At 40.3% G+C, this 19,208-nt stretch overlaps 1 protein-coding gene across 3 annotated transcripts in view; it reads right to left on the bottom strand.

Moving 5' to 3' along the window:
* The window catches only part of znf608 (zinc finger protein 608), a 69,549-nt gene that overhangs the window by 26,770 nt on the left and 23,571 nt on the right, over nucleotides 1–19,208 (bottom strand). For all 3 annotated transcript variants that reach the window (XM_069169395.1, XM_069169394.1, XM_069169396.1), the window contains exons 2-3: nucleotides 15,761–16,031; nucleotides 8,183–8,270 (exon numbers count right to left, since the gene is read on the bottom strand). In XM_069169395.1, coding sequence (XP_069025496.1) covers nucleotides 8,183–8,270; nucleotides 15,761–16,031 — 359 coding nt within the window. The remainder of the gene's footprint in view (nucleotides 1–8,182; nucleotides 8,271–15,760; nucleotides 16,032–19,208) is intronic.

Below are 19,208 nucleotides of genomic sequence, written 5' to 3'. Positions count from 1 at the left end.
GGAAAGCAGAGCCTTTAGCTGAGCACCTCCGCTCTCCTTCAATCTCTCTTTCCCTCTTGGTGCATTTATCTTCTTCTACTTCATGTCAACTTTCTGTCTTCTCTCTCCCACTGTTTGTGCTTTTTGAGTAGGTGTCTCTGACTCCAGAGAGGTGGAATACGAAACAAATTCAACAGATCCAGGCTTTCTTTGTCTGAGCTCACTCAACAAAGCGGAAACTTGCAGTCCGAGATAATCGGTCCTACGATGGTGGTTATCAGCTTTCTGTGTTAACTCAGGCTTTCTGCTTTAGGCTCTGAGCGCGTTCACGTAACAGAGGGTGTGTTTGCAGCATCTGGGCAATCACGAACATGGACAAGTGTACTGATAGCAGAGACAGCAAACTATAATTTTAGAAGAGAGACACATAAGAGAGACACATAATCGGGGCTGAAAGCAGCATAGCTGCAGTTGCTGAATGATTGAAGGATGTGCTGGCAAACAAATCACTGACTTTGTGAATGTAAAACCTAAGTTGAGAGGCTTACCATCAAGTGCACAGGAAGATCTGACTATAGTTGCATGTGCATGTTTCATTAAATGTACTGTATGTATTCTTCTTATGATCTTTAGTTTTATCCATTTAGCTGCAATGTGTCAAACAGACTGAGGAGCAAATAAGTAATACTTATAAAAACATAATTCAAAGCGGTAGGTAGATTTACTGTCATATCTTATAAGTACAAGTGCAATGCTTTGCAGAGTGTGTATATATACATGGTATATATCACTTCAAAAACATCGTGGTCGAAAGCCATGTTCATGTGGAACTTGTTGAATTGTTATATATGCTATATACTAATTATGCCTCTCTATAATACTGTAAGGTCTTAACCTTAATATGGTAAGTGCCCTCAGATGACTTCTGTTGTGAGTTGGCTCTATATGAATTGAAGTGAATTAAATAGAAAAAGATGCTCATATCAAATCATCTGTCAAATGAGTGGATTAGAATGAATGGAGTAGAAATTATGATGTTTCCCTCTGAAAGTAGCACAAAATGGAAATACTCAAAGTAAAAGTGTGTAAGTAAAATACTTTAGTAAATGTACTTCACATTTCACTGAAGTTGATGGGGTCTGTAAGTCTAAGGGCTTTAAAGATAGACATTACTTTCCACCTTTGACACTTCATCACATGACTGGTTGGTGTTAAAGACTCTGTTAATATTTTCTGACCTTGCAACAACTGTTTTGGGTTTTAATAACTAAATTAATGAAACAGACTGCTGAGCACATTGAGACTAGACTTTCTTGTTCCCTTCTGTGATTTAAAAATGATGATATCTCACAAGTGCTGTGATGTTTGTAATTGCTTTTTTTCCCCCACCAGTCGGTCCCTGAATGTCACTTCAGTTCCCATGACTTCCGGCTAAAATTGTATGCATTTTCTTTGATATTTCAAATACCGTATTTTGCTTTCATGCCTTAACTTAACTTAACTTAGCTTAAAAGGGCAGCTTTGATTCACTGAGTGATGTTACTTTCAGCTGAATTTTGTTATGTTTTAAATAATGTGAAACTTATTGTCACAATCCACTCCTCTCACTAGGCAACGTTTTCTTTTGTTCACCATTTTTTTTATATTTACCAATCTTTGTTTTATTTTGTATACTCACATCTCTTGTCATCTCAAAATCCTCACTCCTCATCCTGCCCAAATTTTTGACGGAAATGCCAAAAAGTGCAATGGGTATTTGAGGGTGTCTTCAAAAAGAGTCATTCAATAGACTCCCATGTTAAAATGAGAAATGTTACTGCAGAAATAAATATGTTAACAACTTGGTATAAAAAACTGTTTTGGTTGCTGTTGACCTTTTTCATTGCTGACATTTTGACTTGTCATGAAAAGAAAAGTGCAGGTGTATTCACGATGGGTGCATCTTGTCCATGGCTGAGTCACTGTGATGACTTAACTGGGTCACATAACGTAACGGAGTTAAAATGTCTGTTGTGTTAAAAGGACTATAGCTTATTTTCTCGTTCACAACAACTTTATGGAGGCAACTTTTTATAGAACTCACCAATTTATTGTGTTAAAACTTAAAATTACATATACGTACATAAATACAACCATACGGCCAATGTGAACCAAACAGACAGAGGTGCTGTTTTTAGCAATCAGACTTTATTCCACCCGCCTCAGCTCCACTCACGCATCACCTTGTGTGAAAATCTAAAGATGTTTTACATGATATTTATGCTGAGATATGGAGAATTCTGAGGGGTTCATGCACCACTGTATATACAGCATTGACAAAGATGTGACTGTATGGGAAATGACATAGCGCACTCATTACATTTATGGTACAGTAAGCTCGCCATGAACTCTTCGTTCACCTCTGGTTCTGCCCCCCAAAACATCCTCAAAAAACCTGGACTCAATCCTGACTTCATAACCAATTTCCAGCCCATCTCCAATCTCATCAAAAATTCTGGAACATGTTGTAGAGCCCACCACATCTCCAACGACATGCTTCCACCATTTCAATCTAGTTTACGCACACAGCATGGAAAAAGCCCTCCTCGTAGTCCCTAACGATCTCCACCTCTCCTCAGACTCTGGTCACCTCAGCACCATCGTCCTCCTCCGCCACACTGCAGCTTTCGACACCATCAACCACACCATGCTACTATTACGCCTCACACCGTTCCTCAACATCACCACCAGTGCCCTTCCTGGCTAAGATCATATCTTGCAGACAGACGACAGTTTATCAACGTCAACAACTGCACCTGCTCCTGTGCTCCTCTGTCCCAAGGCATGACCCATGACCCACGACCCATGATCCATGACCCATAACCCATGATCCTTGATCCATGACCCATGATCCTTGACCCATGATTCATGATCCATGACCCATGACCCATGATCCTTGATCCATGACCCATGATCCTTGACCCATGATTCATGATCCATGACCCATGATTCATGATCCATGACCCATGATCCATAACCCATGATCCTTGACCCATGATTCATGATCCATGACCCATAACCCATGATCCTTGACCCATGACCCATAACCCATGATCCTTGACCCATGATTCATGATTCATGATCCATGACCCATGACCCATGATTCATGATCCATGACCCATGATCCATGACCCATAACTCATGATCCTTGACCCATGATTCATGATCCATGACCCATAACCCATGATCCTTGACCCATGACTCATGATTCATGATCCATGACCCATAACCCATGATCCTTGACCCATGACCCATGATTCATGATCCATGACCCATGATCCTTGATCCATGACCCATGATCCTTGACCCATGATTCATGATCCATGACCCATGATTCATGATCCATGACCCATGATCCTTAATCCATAACCCATGATCCTTGACCCATGATTCATGATCCATGACCCATGACCCATGATCCATGACCCATAACCCATGATCCTTGACCCATGACCCATGATCCATGACCCATGACCCATGATCCTTGACCCATGATTCATGATCCATGACCCATAACCCATGATCCTTGACCCATGATTCATGATCCATGATTCATGATCCATGACTCATGACCCATGACCCATGATCCATGACCCATAACCCATGATCCTTGACCCATGATTCATGATCCATGACCCATGACCCATGATTCATGATTCATGATCCATGACTCATGATTCATGAGCAATGATCCATGGTTCGTGATCCTTGACCCGTGACTCGTGATCCATGACCCATGATCCATGACCCATGACCCGTGATCCATGACCCATGACCTATGTTTCATGATCCATGACCCATGATCCATGACCTTCATCACATCCAGACTCAACTACTCCATCAGCATCCTTTACGGCACATCATCCAAAGTACTGAACAAACTGCAGTGCATCCAAAACTCAGCTGCTCCAGTGACCACATCACCCGTGTCCTCCAGAGCCTCCTCTGGCTCCAGGCCCCCCTCCCACCTCGCCCAACTGCTCCACTCCTTCCTACAGCCTCTGCTGTCCTCACCACTCAGAACCAAACACCGGACCAGGGGTGACAGAGCATTCTCCATCTGTGAACCAAACTCTGTTTTCTCTGCCTCAGAGTCAGTTTTTCTCACCTTTGCCTAACATTTATTTTTCCACGTGTGTATGTGTTTTAATTGAATCTTTTGTCCACGTATTTATTCAGAGAGGAATCATCAAAGAGAAAGCGTTTCATTCGATTGAATTATATAATGAAACCACATTCAGTCTCCATTGACAGACGTGCGCAGTGACAAGAGTCCAAATGAAAAGAGCAATTTTGTCCCCGCTTTCGGAGATTATGCTGTAATTGCCATGACAACATTCATTTGCATACAGGAGCAACAATACAGAGGTTTCAGCAGAGGAAGGAAGGACTGTCACATTTTTCACTCAGCAACCACAAGACCAACTCACCGTTAGTAAATCAGTTAGATGGGCAGTGGAGAGTGTTTTGGTTAAAGTCCTGCTCCACTTACAGGTCATGTTTTTCTCATTGTTTTTCTTACTGTGCAGAACGATGTGTGTGCACAGGCCGTTTTCCTCATCGTCTGCTGAAAGGGGAAGCTTCTCTGTGCTAAATTAAATTCTGATTGTAAGTGGTGAAATTAGGAGCTTTTTTTTGTGACATAACAAATGGTTTGGAAGCTGATTATCATGGAACAACAGCTGACAGCCTCAGAGCCAATTCAGCCTTCTTATACTTTTTGCAAGATTCGGAAATAAGTGCACTTTTCAATTAATCAAATAAACTAAGAGTAAGAATAACTGTAAAATGGATAAAAATTAAAAAAAGAGAGATCAAAACGGATATTTACAATAAAAACTCATTGCAAAACATTAACTTGTGCCCAAAACATAGAACAGTAATGTTACTATTAAAAGGCAATCATAATGAATTCATGATCTTACAATATTATTTAACCACAGTCGTGTTTTTTCCCTGACCTGTTTTCAATTAAAGACTTACTGGCTGTTTAACGAGCCAAAACAAAGCTTTACAAAATATTCAGTGGGCATTTTGATGCTGAAATTAATGGAAATTAATTTAATTCACATACAAATTTAAAATATAAGAAAAAAACAGACTGTTAATAGCTAAATTGGCCTACTTTATTTTCAAAAATGGAAACGGTAAAAGAAAGGAAACAAATACTCCAGGCTATTGTTGCAGCCAGCAGAGTAATATAGTGTAACCATGGCAACATTACATTGCTTTTTTCTGGTTTTATAGAGCTGGAGGTCCTCCAGTATATCTGTATTGCCTTAAAGTGAGATGACACAGCTTTGCACTACAGTTGCTGTATAATGATGAATATAAAAACATAATGTAACATTTGTCACTATTAGTTATTGATCATAGCAGATGAAGTGACACTGCTGCAGCTATAAGTGGCACACTTTATTTCTCATGAATGCCAATTTGAATTTGTAAAGGGCAGAACGTGTGTTCCATCAAAAGATGCATGCTTTTTCATCCGGAATAGTTTGGTGCAGGGTGTTCAGTTTGAAATAACACTTCTCTGCAAGTACTTCCTCTGATCCGAACACTTCCATCTGAAATATTTTGGCAGCCCACCAGTTGTCGTCTATCAGCTGCATGCTAGCATGGGCAGCCTGCTAACCACTCGTCATAGAGACATAAAAATCATTAACTCTGCAGGGTTAGCCTTTAAGGTTAGCTGGTTTCTATTAATAATAATGATAATAAACTTTATTTGTATAGCACCTTTCATACAAAAAGTGCAGCTCAAAGTGCTTCACAGCAAGACGATTACATACAATGTTTTACATAAAAACAGGTATAAAGGAACATTTAAAAATATAGAAAAGAAATGAGATGTATAAGAACAGATAAAATGCACGAGAACCGATTAAATGCATAAAATTAAACACAAATAGAGTTAAAATATAAAACAAGCAATATGCATTTTTAATGCGCGGTAGTTCGAGTGCAAGAGAGCTTAGAATATTTATGTATCTACGACAAGTGGCAACACACCGTGACGCCACCCATTGGTTTGTATTGTGCGTTATGCATATTTTTTTTTGTTTTCTCTGCTAAAAAACTTGCAGTACAAACTGAACTGTGCATTTTGTGTGTCAATATGACCATAGTGCTCCAGGAACTTTTTTTTCGCAAAGGAACTGTCAGGAGTCCAGTTTTTTCCTCCGTTTTGCCCCTGATCACCTCTCCTCCGGTGTCCCCTGTCTTTGTCTGTGGCCACGCCCCTCACCTCCCGTGGCCACGCCCCTCACCGGTCCCAGCAGATGCAGCCACTCACCCCTGATCACCACCTGCAGGTGTACTGCATCTCCCTGATCACCTCCCCAGACTATATGTACCCTGCCCCTGCACAACTCTGGTTGTCGGTTCATTTTTTGTTAGCCACCCGTCCGTCTTCCGTCTGCTCTCCGTCTGTCTTCCGTCTGCTCTCCGTCAGCTCTCCGTCAGTCCTGTTCCCGTTCCCGTTCCTTCGGCCTCTGTGCCGCCTGTGGATATTCCCGGTCAAAGTCACCAGTCGGTGGAGTTGCCCTCCCGGCTTGGAGGATTGTTGACGCCGTCTCTGTGCGCTGGTCTGCCGACTGCCCTGTCAGCCGTGTCCCCCTAGAGCTGTCGGTCGAGTTGCCCTCCCGATTGGAAGTAAGTGGACACGCTCGGTGCCACCTTTTGGTTAGTTGTTTTTTTTTTGTTTGTTTTTGGACAATAAAGACTGTATTTTGGAACTTGATACCTCGAGTCTGTGAGTTTGCATTTGGGTCCTGGAAAAACACCCTCCTCATAACAGGAACCTGTCTGCATCTGAAGGTTTTGTAACAACCAGGTGTGTAACAAAGCTGCAGAAAATGCTAACTGCCCACCCCAAAGAGAGTACTACACCCTGAGCAGGGACTTTCCATAGCGGGTAATACTGTATCCCTAGTCCCTCAGGTGAAAACACAGGTTCAAGGATCAAGGTTAATTCAATTGTCATTCTGAGCATAGACATATTTATACACAGTGGAACGAGGTAACGTATCTCAGGACCAGGGTGAAAAGTAATAAATATAAGACATGAAAATAAATAATAAATAGTGACCAGTATGTCCTATAGTAAAGGTCTCAGTAAAGCAGCATAAATAGAGTCCAACTAGGTGCAGAGTGTTACATGTTTAACAGTCTTATTGCCTATATCAAGGATTAGAGGACTTATGTCACAACAGGATTTGGAAAAACTTGTCCCTTTATCTTCAGTAGACTCAACTACTGTAACGGTGTGTTTAAGGGTCTCTGTAAAAAGTCAATCAGACAGCTGCAGCTGATTCAGAACGCTGCAGCTCGAGTCCCCACTAAGACCAAGAAAGTGGATCACATCACTCCAGTTCTGAGGTCTTTACACCTGTCCAACAAATAATCCACTATAAAATTGTACTGTTGGGTTATAAAGCACTGAATGGTTTAGGGCCAAAATACATTTCTGATCTGCTGCTACCTTTATAAACCATCCAGACCCATCAGGTCGTCTGGGACGGGTCTCCTTTCTGTCCCCAGAGTCAGAACTAAACATGGAGGAGAAGCGTTCAGTTTTATGCTCCACATATCTGGAACAAAGTCCTAGAAACCTGCAGGTCTGCTGAGACTCTCAGCTCCTTTAAATCAAGACGGGAAACTTTTTGTGTTTGCTGCTGCCTTTCAGTGAACCAGATTTGAGGACGTCCTAAACTGCACTGTAACTTTTATCCTATTTTTAGCTTGCTTAATGTTTTAAATATGGTTTTGTGATGTTTTAATGTCTGTTCTTAATTGTTTTTAAATGTCCTTTTCTTTTGCCTGATGTTTTGATGCTTTTAATGGTTTTATGTGAAGCACTTTGAATTGCCTTGTTGCTGAAATGTTCTACACAAATAAATTTGCCTTGCCTTGTGGAAAGAAACTGTTACACAGTCTGGTAGTGTTTGATTTGATAGTGCGGTTGATAGTTTCCTGTTCCCAGGGGAAACTTCCAGTGGTGCAAATGCATCTTTAGTCTCACTTTCCCAATTTAGTCATCTGAGCTACAGTTATCTTGAGTCTTGAGCTGAGACATACAGTACAATATGTTTGACATGGTGTGCCTTTAAATTTCTCTGTGCAGAAACATAGAAGCAGGGAAAGAAAAAGGAAATGTTACCTTGGAGGTGCCCAGTCGTGTTTGGTGCAGTCTAACAGAGTTCCCACGTAGGTTCTCTTCCGCCATGTCACATTCACTACCAACACACCTATCAATCACACAGGACAAGGACAGCGGTTAGTACTGGTTTTGCTGGGACTGTAATAGCACAGGGTCTAGAAATAAAAAAATAAAAGAAATGTGGACAGTTTTAGTTTGCTTTGATGAACATTCAAATGAGAACATTTGTTGGCCTAATTCTTTGTGACGGTAACAATTGCAGTTATATTACCCAAAAATTCCACAAGAAATACAATCTTAATAGATTTTTATGCTTAATGTTGACTTTTAGAGAATCAAATACTGATACAGGTATATTTAGAAATTTACTGAAATACACTCAACAAAAATATAAACACAATAGATAATTTCAGAGACTTTTTGTTGTGACCAGTCCAAAGCGCACCTTCACAAAAATCATGCAGTTCAATCTGAGTCTTGACGTGGCACATCTGTCGGGTGGATGGATTATCTTATTGAAAGTGCCACTAATATTGATTTTAAGTAATTTGTGAACATGCGGGAATACTCGGCTGAATTTTTGCGATAGTGCCGGAACCATCTATAAGTGCAACCAGTCAAAGAGAGCCGTACACTATGATCAATGCACTATATCACTTTATTTTAGCTTTTTGGCCTGGTAGACCAAAAGTTAAAATAAATATGAACTAGAATTACTGCCTCAAGGTTGGATGCCTCCACTAGCCACCCAAGCTGCCGTTTACATCAATGTCTATCCAAACCGATACGATATATGAAGTGAAGACTGTGAAGGAATTCTTATTGTGCTCACATGGCTGATAAAGCTGATCGACAGTAGACAGTGTTTTAAACATAGATGATGCTGCAGAAAAGCTGGGAATTGTAAATTGTCAATGCTCGATCTTCAACCAACAAAATTGTATCAGTTCATGCTTGAGTTCAAGTGAATGTTTGTGTCAAATTTAAAGAAAGTTCCTCAATGATCAAGATATCATGGATATTAGATATTATCACGAACATGGGTCAATGTGAGGTGACGGAGACCTTGGCTTTTGACCTTTTACCCCAAAATTTAATCAGTTCATCCTTGAGGCCAAGGAAACGTTTGTGCCAAATTTCAAGAAACTCCCTGCAGGCATTCACAAGAACAGGACAGATGGATGTACGTACATACGCATGAGGCGTTGAATTTACGTACGTACATATGAACGGATGGCAAACCCAAAAACATGGCCATGGCTATCGCCAGATGCGGAGGTATAATAAACAAGGTCTGACCAAAGGCTTAAGTGATGCACTGTAGGGATTTAAGTGTGTGGATGTCTCGAACCAAACATCAAATGCAAATTGTTTTTGAAAGTTGTGCATCCTTTTCTGCACATTTACCTAGAATTTGTATTCACATATTGTGGTCTGTTGTCTGCATTTGTGCCCTATAATGAAAGTAAAACTTGTTATCAGTTGCCAGCCAACCTTTATTTTCTTGCCTACAATTTTGAGTCTGATTTGGGGGTAACAAGTACGGTTACTCTTTGAGAATTTAAAATAAACTCTTCCCAGAGTATCAGAAAATGCTCCGTGAGTGATTTCTTTGATACACAGTACCTATGATTTCTTTGATATACTGTATCACTGTATTTTCAGAATCTATTCAGGTCTGGGCTGAGCTCTTGTCTGGATTTTTATGTTGTAAATCAAATTCCTTTTGGTTTCTGTTAAGACAGATAAAGGCTGTAATGAGCCTGTGTGGTTTTAGAAACCTGTAAAACTCTGTGGCCAAATGTCGGGACTCAAACTGTATGTATGTAACCACAAAGGCAGAAATATGCATTTTTATAATCATGTTCATAAAACCACAGACAATGCCTGGTTCCATTAAAGCTAGATTTAAATTATTGTAAAATTATCCATCTGCATAAGCCTCATTTCAACTCTCACAGTTTGCTACAAATGTGGAGAAACGCCCTGAAATATCTGTTTTGCGGCTACGACCACTCATGAGTCCTGCCAGTGAGACAAATAAAAAGGAAATGCAGTTTCACCAACTGTGTTACATCTGCGTGGTTCTCCAACAGCAGATTGGTCACATCTTAATCAGTACTATCATACACCAGAAAGATAATTGATGATTTAAGGCAAGTCTGTGCCTGTTGTGCACACACGGAGTGCAGCACGGTAATACACAAGGAGGAGGATGAAGATAAAACATATTAAGTATTCCACATTACATCCCTTCATCAACATCAGCACCTGTGTTACACACATTTATGTGACCACTGGTACGTGTGCATTTGCAGTATCACCATTGACTTGAGCAGAGAACTCACATGCAGTTTTGTGTCAACCTCAGAAAGCAGCAATGAAGAAGCAAAGAGCAGGTCGGTGCGTTTTGAGTTGCATTTACATTTCAAGGGGGGCAGAACGTCGTGTACAAATCAAATGTGAGAGTCATCATTTTTGGTATCTTATCACATTATAAACATCCACTTTATTATGAACAGTCAAACCAGCAGTGCTAATCGTGCACAGCAGTGCTAATCAGCACTATTTAATCGTAAAAAGATATATCAATTCAAATCTTAAATCAGAATCTGCCTAACTTTTCTTAAGCGCTGTCTCACCATCACCATGTAAGCTTCCTTCTCTATGCGTTGCTACCGGCTTTCTGTGTTTTATGGCTCACTACGTTTTATATCCAGCTTATTGTCCTGTACACTATTACCTTGATTTTTATAAGCCTAAAGTGAATATAAGCATTGACGTATATTGTATATATTTTTTTTATTTATAAATTTATATTCATCTGTGTAGTTTTCTGTCCTTTACCAGCAACTGTTATGATTCTTTTTCTGAGAAGGATGCGCCACAGGGTACCCAGGATTTCCTCACAACTTTGTAGTCCCTCTTCTAGTTCTCGCCCTGGTCATGGAAACCATTACAGCTTAATGAGTTGTCTCCCTGGGAGAGTTCAAACCTCTGTAACTGAAGAGTGCAATTACTATTTCCAAGATGGGTTTTGTATTAGGGGTCTCCTGTTTGTTCTCAACGTCCTTTGAGTTTTACGTAAATGTCTTTTTGCCCAATTTTATAATTCCTGTAACCTAGTACTGGTGCGCTATCTTGGCCAAGTTTCCCCTGAAAAAAGGTTTTAATCTCAAGAGCCGGATGAAACAAAGGGTCAATAATAATAATAATTAAGAAAGAATATTGCAAAATAATGCTCACCCACCCCGTTAAATACGGGGAAATATTATATATTTTAAATTGGCTATTTAAATTTCATACAGTAGATGTAAAAATAAAAAAATACAAGTTCCAAGGAGTCCAAGAGTTAGTCAGGATGATAAATATCCTTTTTGAACAGCATCATTCTTGCTTACACCGGCGGTTCAGCTCAGCTAACCACTGGTCTCCTTGTGTGGAGGGAGGAGGAGGGTTGAAGCTGAAATAGTGGTTTCTTCATCTTCTTCTTTTTTTTGTCTCTCCAATTAGTATTCAGCTCAATTAACATGCAACTTGCATCTTGTATCCCTTTGCTGCCACGAGGAGCGGGCTCCAGTTATCAGTCCGCCTCCCGAACAATAGTCCCCGAGCAGCAGGAGGAGAAGCACATACAAAAAAAAAACCAATCACGTACTTTTCTCTCTTTGTCTTTCTGTCAGGCGTTTTTTCTGTCTGCATCAATATTGGAATGCTTCATCTTCATCCCTTTATCTCTCTTCTCCTGCCATATTTACATTCCTTGCCATCTCTATTCGCCGCTGCAGTAGTTTCAAAAATACTGACTGAACAGGCGAGCCGTTCGGGCATACCACATTATGTGCAAATGCCATCAGCGCGGGGTCCCCAGGTGTCAATCCTAGCCAGTCTGAGCTTTTACTGCATGGCTTTCTTCTTTCCTATTTCCTGCCCGTCTACACTGCACCATCTGAATAAAGGACAAAATGCAAACAAAACCCCCCAAAAAAGAGAGAAAATGAATGGCTCAAACCTCTTTTACCATTCTTTCCATCTTCCATTCTTCCATCAGGACGATGGGACAAAGACTGAATCTATTTTCTTGCTCTTTTTCTTTGTTTGTATCTCTCCCTTCCTTGTCTGCAGCCCTCCATCTTTTTTTACTCATCATGGTACATAGATGTGACTCCCTTTATGTAGATTTTACAACATAACGCATAATATTACTGTCTCATATAGCTGATGCTGCTTCTGCTCTTTTATTTCAAAACCTTGAAACGTGATGCTTAATGTCTAGATTTTTGTCACAACAGCACATTACTGAAAATATCTTACAATAATTGAGAAATTAAGGGTTTCTGTCTACTAAAGCACTTTAATTTTGAAGTGTTGAGTTTGCATATAGTCTATAGTAATACAGCGTAATGAAATAAGGTTTTGTACTTTTCAGTAATTTGTACTGTAAATTATAACTAATTATATTCATCAAACAGAGGGATAAAAGTCAGTTATCTTGTGGCAAATAAAGGTCAGTCACTATTGGAGCAACTACACTATTCATGTGAATGAATGAGAGAAAAAAAAAAGAAGCAACATCCCATTATTGTTATTTCTAATTAGCATTACGAGACACCAACCCATTAGCTAGTCTGAGGTGGGCATTGGCTGTTGAGGTCTGCAAGACAACATGTGAATTCAGTTTCATTATCGTCTCTTTGGACTGTGTGGAGTCTGATTTTTCTCTGACTTTGTCTCTTTGGGTCTTTTTATACAGTCTGAAGCAGAAGATGTTTTATTGACACTCTAGCCTCGCACCATATCTCTGCTCTGTTTAGAAGCACTCTTGTCCTGGGATATATTCCCCTGCATTGTGTTTGTATTTTCTTATTTATTTTTGGAGTGTGGTTGGAGCGAGGAGATCCAGTTAATTAGCACTGGACTGGGATACAAAAGCCTCTCTGCCAAACTCAACTCTTAATTTCAGAGACCCCGTGGCTGGAAGAGGGAGGTGGGCACGGAGAGATGGGTTATATTCAAAAGGAACCTGCAGCAGGTATTACACCTCTGCTGCGCGGCTGCAGTGCTGAGTGGTGTCCTCGTTAACAGCTCATCAAAGTGCAGTGGCCTCCAAATTGGCGTGTGAAACAGCAGGCCGATGCTACCGTGGCATCATTCTGTTGCACTGGATGGGATTTGGCTCCACTGTTCTCTTGGTTAGAGAAAAGAATCTTGGTTATTTTTGCTCATGGAGAACAATGTGTTTGAAAGGTCTGAAATTATAAAAATAAGATGCATCATCCACTTTCTCTCGTAACATATGCTTTTCAAACCCACACAAATTGCAGCAATGCCCGCTTTTAATTTGTTTGCATTTCGAGGGGACATTTGTGGAGCGGTTACCGACTGAATTTGAGGAATTTCTTTTCAAGGAGAAATGGAATCACCTCGGACTTGAGGAGTGAAACGCATACCTCTGGTATGTGTATATATAACCTGGGGTTACATAACACCATGCAGCAGAATTTTGAAGTTATTCTCTACGGTCTTTGGTCTCTGGGCTTAAACAAGAATACAAAGCATTACTATACGCAATAACCGGGACACAGAGACAAAATGTAAAATGTCAGACTAGTTCCTCTTTTGCTTTTGATACACACGAGTCATTATTAACATCCCCTTAAGATGATGCTCAATAAATGACCAATGCTGGTTGCAAACACCAGAGTTGAAGCAGTCCCAGGACAGACTGGGAAGAAACCAAAGCTCATCATCGACAAGAAGTCAGTGGACAGTCAAAGCGACATCAGGCAAGACATTGTGTTATCACCCCTGAACCCTGATATATGTCATCACAGGACAAATATCTATATTTAGGTCACATGATACTGATTAAGCCATCTTTGATATGAAGATGAAAGCTCTACATTATGGATTATACATTATGCAAAAACAATCAGTTTTGTTGTTTTCAGGCAAGGACTCATTTTGGAAATACAAAACTAGTAAATCTGAAAAACCCATCTCAGGAGGCTGAAAGATTTCCTCAGCTCTGAGTCCAGACAGACGGTCTCCCAGGAGCTGTCAAAAAAACTGGATACTGTCCTTCTATAGCTTGTCAATGTTTCCCTGTCCCTTTAGCACTGTTTTATTTCCATTAAGACGGACTAAAACAAGCCATTTGTAATGATGATGGTAATGCCAATTATTACAAGATTTCTAATGATGAACATCATCATCCAAATACAAGTAACGATGATGATGTGAAAATCTAAATACAATTTATTGATATTGCTACTATCATTAACATTTCATTCAATACAGTTGTTTTCCCTTTGAATGTTAGAATAAACTTTGATCTTTAAATGAAGAGCACTTTTCATTAAACTGTGAAAAGTGAAACATAAACAGCAACACAGAAAATGGCTGCTGAAGAGATCGGCATGTGCTGCTGCTCTGTAAGCGGTACACCATCTGCCCCCTTTCGATCTCGGCACTGCCGCAGATCAATGGGAGTGAAGGAAATACAGACAGACAGTCTGGCACGTGGGAGAAGTTTGTCTTCAAGGCTAAACTAGTTCTGTGAATCCTTTTCCTCAAAGACCCGGATGTGTGAGACACAAACTGAAATTAAATTTCAAGAACTGAAATGAACTATAAGTGAAGTATACAAAGAGTTGAATGTTCCATCAAACAAAATTTCACATTACATTTAGTTTCGGATTTTTTTGAATTTCAAATTATGCTTTTCAGATTCACATTTTAGACACAGCTATCCCAGGTAAACAGTACAAGATCAAATTATGTGATTTCATTTAAATTTGCTTTTGCAATTAATCAGTGAACAATTGAAATTCAAATATAAGTGATTTAAATTCAGTTTCTAGAACCATATTTCTCCCCCTACACATGCCAGTGGGTGTTGATCAAGCTGTATGATTTGGAATCCTTACTCACAAAAATTATTTTTTTCTTCCAGCTCCATGTGTATTACTGCGCTGTGTTTCATCCGTGCGCAACAGGAACTGGCCCAGATATTTTTATTGAACCTTGTACCCGTATTAGTGTCGACAAGGTCTTAGACTGATTTTAACTTAGAATCAGTTTCCCTTGAAGGCATCGGACGAGTAATTTAGCTCGCATATCATTAATGCCACTGTTGGTCAAAGCGTTTTTGGAACAATTCTTTACAACTTAACAAAAACACATTTCAAGCATCTGAAAATGTATTTTCAATTTCATTTCCATAAGAATGGCTGCTATCTGGAAGAATGAAAAACCCAGACATCTAAAACAAAACTGTTTTGAAAAATTGTCAGCTGCAGTTAAATGGTTTAAAAAATATGAACACAAAACACTTGTGTCATCCTTTACATTCCTGAAGTCTTAAAACGCAACTTGAAAACCCAGCACAACAAAGGAGAAAAACTCAACACGAACATGTCTTTCCAGAATTGATGAGGTAATAAGTCTTTATAATCTACAAAGATATAGCCTCCCCCCTGAAATGCATGCAACATCGTTTTTTATTGCTTTAAGGAGCACTGACTGCAATGGGCGTTTTACCAGTATGAGGCTCGGTGTGTCCAGGTTACTGCTCACCTTCCTCAGTTTCGTGCCAGATGATCCCCTGCAGGTTGACGCTGGTTCCAGGCTGGCATGGCCCCAAGCAGGCCGAGTCCCCCTCCAGCGCCCCAGCGATGCCTCCGTCCTGGGTGTTGGTGCCGATAGACCTCGTCCTTACGGCTAGGTGCTTGGGGTTCGAGGTGGGAAGGGCTGTGGGGGAGAGGGACTGGGCCGAGGGCAGGGAGGTTCCGGGGGCCCCGGGGTGGCCTGGAACAGGAGGAGCTGGGACCGTGAACATGGTGTCCACCTGGAAGAAGGACGAGTAGATTCATTGGATGAGAAGAGGAGACTGGTGTGCATTGCAATATGTAATTTTACTTCAGATAACCTCAGTTCAGTTTCATTCTATTTAATGAAATTTGCATCCATTGCTTTGCTGAATACTTCTGGAGAAATGAATATATGAGAGCTTGAGAGAGAGAGATGATCGAAAATATTACTAAAAGGATTATTAAAGTCATTTTAATAGAACTGAAGAGAATCCAACTGACATCTGGCTATTTGAATGTTGGATAATGCTGCATAATGGAGGCAAGACTTGCAAGGACATTTTAAAAGAAGAAAGATATTTTCTCTAAATGGCACACCGTTTATTATTCCATCCATAGTCTGCGTTTCCAAATATTGAGTGGCAGTTCATCATCTCTCAACTTTTGTTATCATTATTATTCTGTTTCAATTCATCTCCATCTTTATCGTGACTGGTGAGATCCTTATGAGGAAAACATTTCACCCTCCTTTATTAGTTTCCAGGCAATGCATACATACAGAAACTGCACATAATAATTAGCCGCCACCTCTGGACAGAGTCACTTTGCAAAAATCTGCAATCGTACAATAAGGCAACACTAGTCCATCGAGTTTGACAATAAAAACAAAAAATGGTTTCTCTGTTGACTGTGGAAATTAGATTTTCATGCTTTACTTGCATGTGGGGGATGAGCTTTTCTGAAATAGGCTTCAGCAATATGCAGATTATTTACTTGCCTTTGTGTTCTGAAGCTTGAACAAGTTATTTAATGGTCACTTTTTATTAATTTTCATGAATAAACATTTTATTCCCCACTGCCGTAACAAGGATTTAAGAAAAACACAGCTTCGAGTATTTTATGGGGGACATCTTTCAGTGGTAACTGAAGCTCTAACTCAAGGACGAGTGTTCAAAGTGATTTATTTTGCACCAAAGTGTTTTTCTAAAAAACTGCAGATTGCTTTGGCGCCTTGGCTCTTAAAATTTTCTCTGCTGGAAAGGTGCTGAGCAACATTTTTTATCATAACTCAGGGAAAAAAAAATATACAAATAGGACTCAGTTTAGCAAAGACCAGGATTTTCAACCTGCTTAAAATCAAAGTGGATTTTATAATAAGATAAACAATATTGCAATGGCTAAATAAAAGATATTTGATTAGGAGGGTCTTTTTGAAGCTGCACTCGACTGTTAAAAACTGATTTTGGAAAACAGCTATTTCAGGTCTGGTTTTACATTTAAATTTAAATTTTTAATTTTTTCTGAGACTTGTGAGACTATTCTGTGTTTAATCCCAGTGGGTGAAACATTTTAATGGAGTCTGGGTGGAAAAGCTGTCATCTTATACAGGACAACCTAACCCCGTTGTAATGGCTAACTTGTTAGCACACCACTATAATCTTCCCATTAAAAAGGTATTAGTGTCTATGTGCTAAACGCAATGTTGACCCTTCCCTTTTTACAACTGTAGCTCTGCTGTGGTCTCCACCAGCTGCTGAGCAAAATATCAGGCCGCTTTAGCTCCTAAACATTCCACTTTCCTCACCAGCTGATTTCTAACTGCCTGTCTGCTGCTCAGAACCGAGTAGGCAGCATACAGTGGGTTTACTGTCAGAAAAAACTGCAGATTGCTTTGGCGCCTTGGCTCTTAAAGTTTTCTCTGCCGGGATGTTAAAGATACATGACGTATCTTTAACTTTCTGAAACTAACAACCTGGCATTCACACCCACTTGCCAAGTAGGAAGGTATAACTCTAATGAGTAAGTCTTACAAATTGACACCTTTGATCAAAATCCGAACCTGAAGGTGCACCGTATAGACGTCCCTCAGGGTCAGACTGTCAACACGCGAGATCTACTCTGATGTTCTGAGGCATCTGAGGGAAAACATTCACAACAGACAATCAAACTATACCACAATCTCAAATCAGCCAATCGTTCCATTGCTGTCAAACTTGAAATCTGTTATCCTCTCTTCCGTATCAGCCAGAAGACCACCTGCAACCCCCAAAACCCTTTTCGCCTCCAGTCTTCATCGCCGAGGTCCAGCTCATCAGATTCCCGTCATTCAGATCTGCAGTCATGGGCACCACCAACCTACCATAAATGTATTGTTGTGTCTCCACGGTGCTGTTTTTTTCTCTCCCCTTGTGGCAAATGGCCACCTCCCTCAGTCAAGGATTTTTTTTTCCTTTTCCCTGAACAAGGTTTTTCTTCCTTTTAAAAGGGATTATTTTTCCTGCTGGAGTTTTTTTTCTTCCTGTTTAAAAGGTTATTTTTTTTCTTTCAAGCTTGCTCGTGGGAAATACTGATTTGTTTTTAGTTTTTTTCCTTTATAATTTTAGATAGAACATTTTTAAGTCATTTAAGTCATTCCATTACCACCACAGGCACTGCTTCAACCCCTTTAAATATGAATGATGACACCGCAGCGGGGTCTAATCGCCAGAGACTCTTACATCTCTCCTCCTTCTCTCTTGTCTTCAAGCTTGTCAATAAGATTTGTAACTGAAATTGAGTCTCTCTTAATTAAACTTTCTGTTCGCTCTCTGTTCAACCTGCAGGCGTACCCAGACCACTGCTCACAAAAGTTGCTGATCTCGGAACTTCCCTCGTATGCCGTCCTTGACCGGCTGAGAAGAAGTGAGAGAGGAGCTCGACATTGTTTTTGTCTCTCTTGCTCTCCTTTTTTATTTAAATAAGCAGTCAACGCTGAGAATTGCTGTTTTGGAACTACAGTGACAGTCTGACAAACATGTAAAAACACGAATTCAGACAGCCAGGGTTTCATACGTCAAATACCCAAGAAGTCAATCCCGTGAACTGGCAGGTTGGCGTTCTCCGCATCATCCAGCTGCCAGCGCTAGCTGGAGGTGAGCGGAGGAGGGATTGGAGGAGATACAAACAAGGACTATTTGCATACTCGTAGATCTGCACCAAGCAGCAAACCAGCTGTGATTTACCCGTCGGTTTGTGAACGGCCGTTTTGGAGTCTCAAGTTCGATCTCTTTGGTCGTCGCCATCATGGTTTTTCAGAGCCAAAAGTAACCATGTTTGGAGAAGCTGGTAAGGAGCGAGCATTGGATCAGTCAGATTCAATCTGACTGGGAACCCTGAGGATACTACAACCACCCACCTATAGCAGACCCCGACCTTTTAATCAAACCAGACACGCC

This window comes from Embiotoca jacksoni, unplaced genomic scaffold, assembly GCF_022577435.1.
Source record: "Embiotoca jacksoni isolate LCO1_2020_lvr unplaced genomic scaffold, fEmbJac1.0.p SCAF_44, whole genome shotgun sequence".
Taxonomy (NCBI): domain Eukaryota; kingdom Metazoa; phylum Chordata; class Actinopteri; family Embiotocidae; genus Embiotoca; species Embiotoca jacksoni.
Note: the sequence above shows the minus strand (reverse complement) of the source record. Positions and strands in the feature narration are given on the sequence as shown.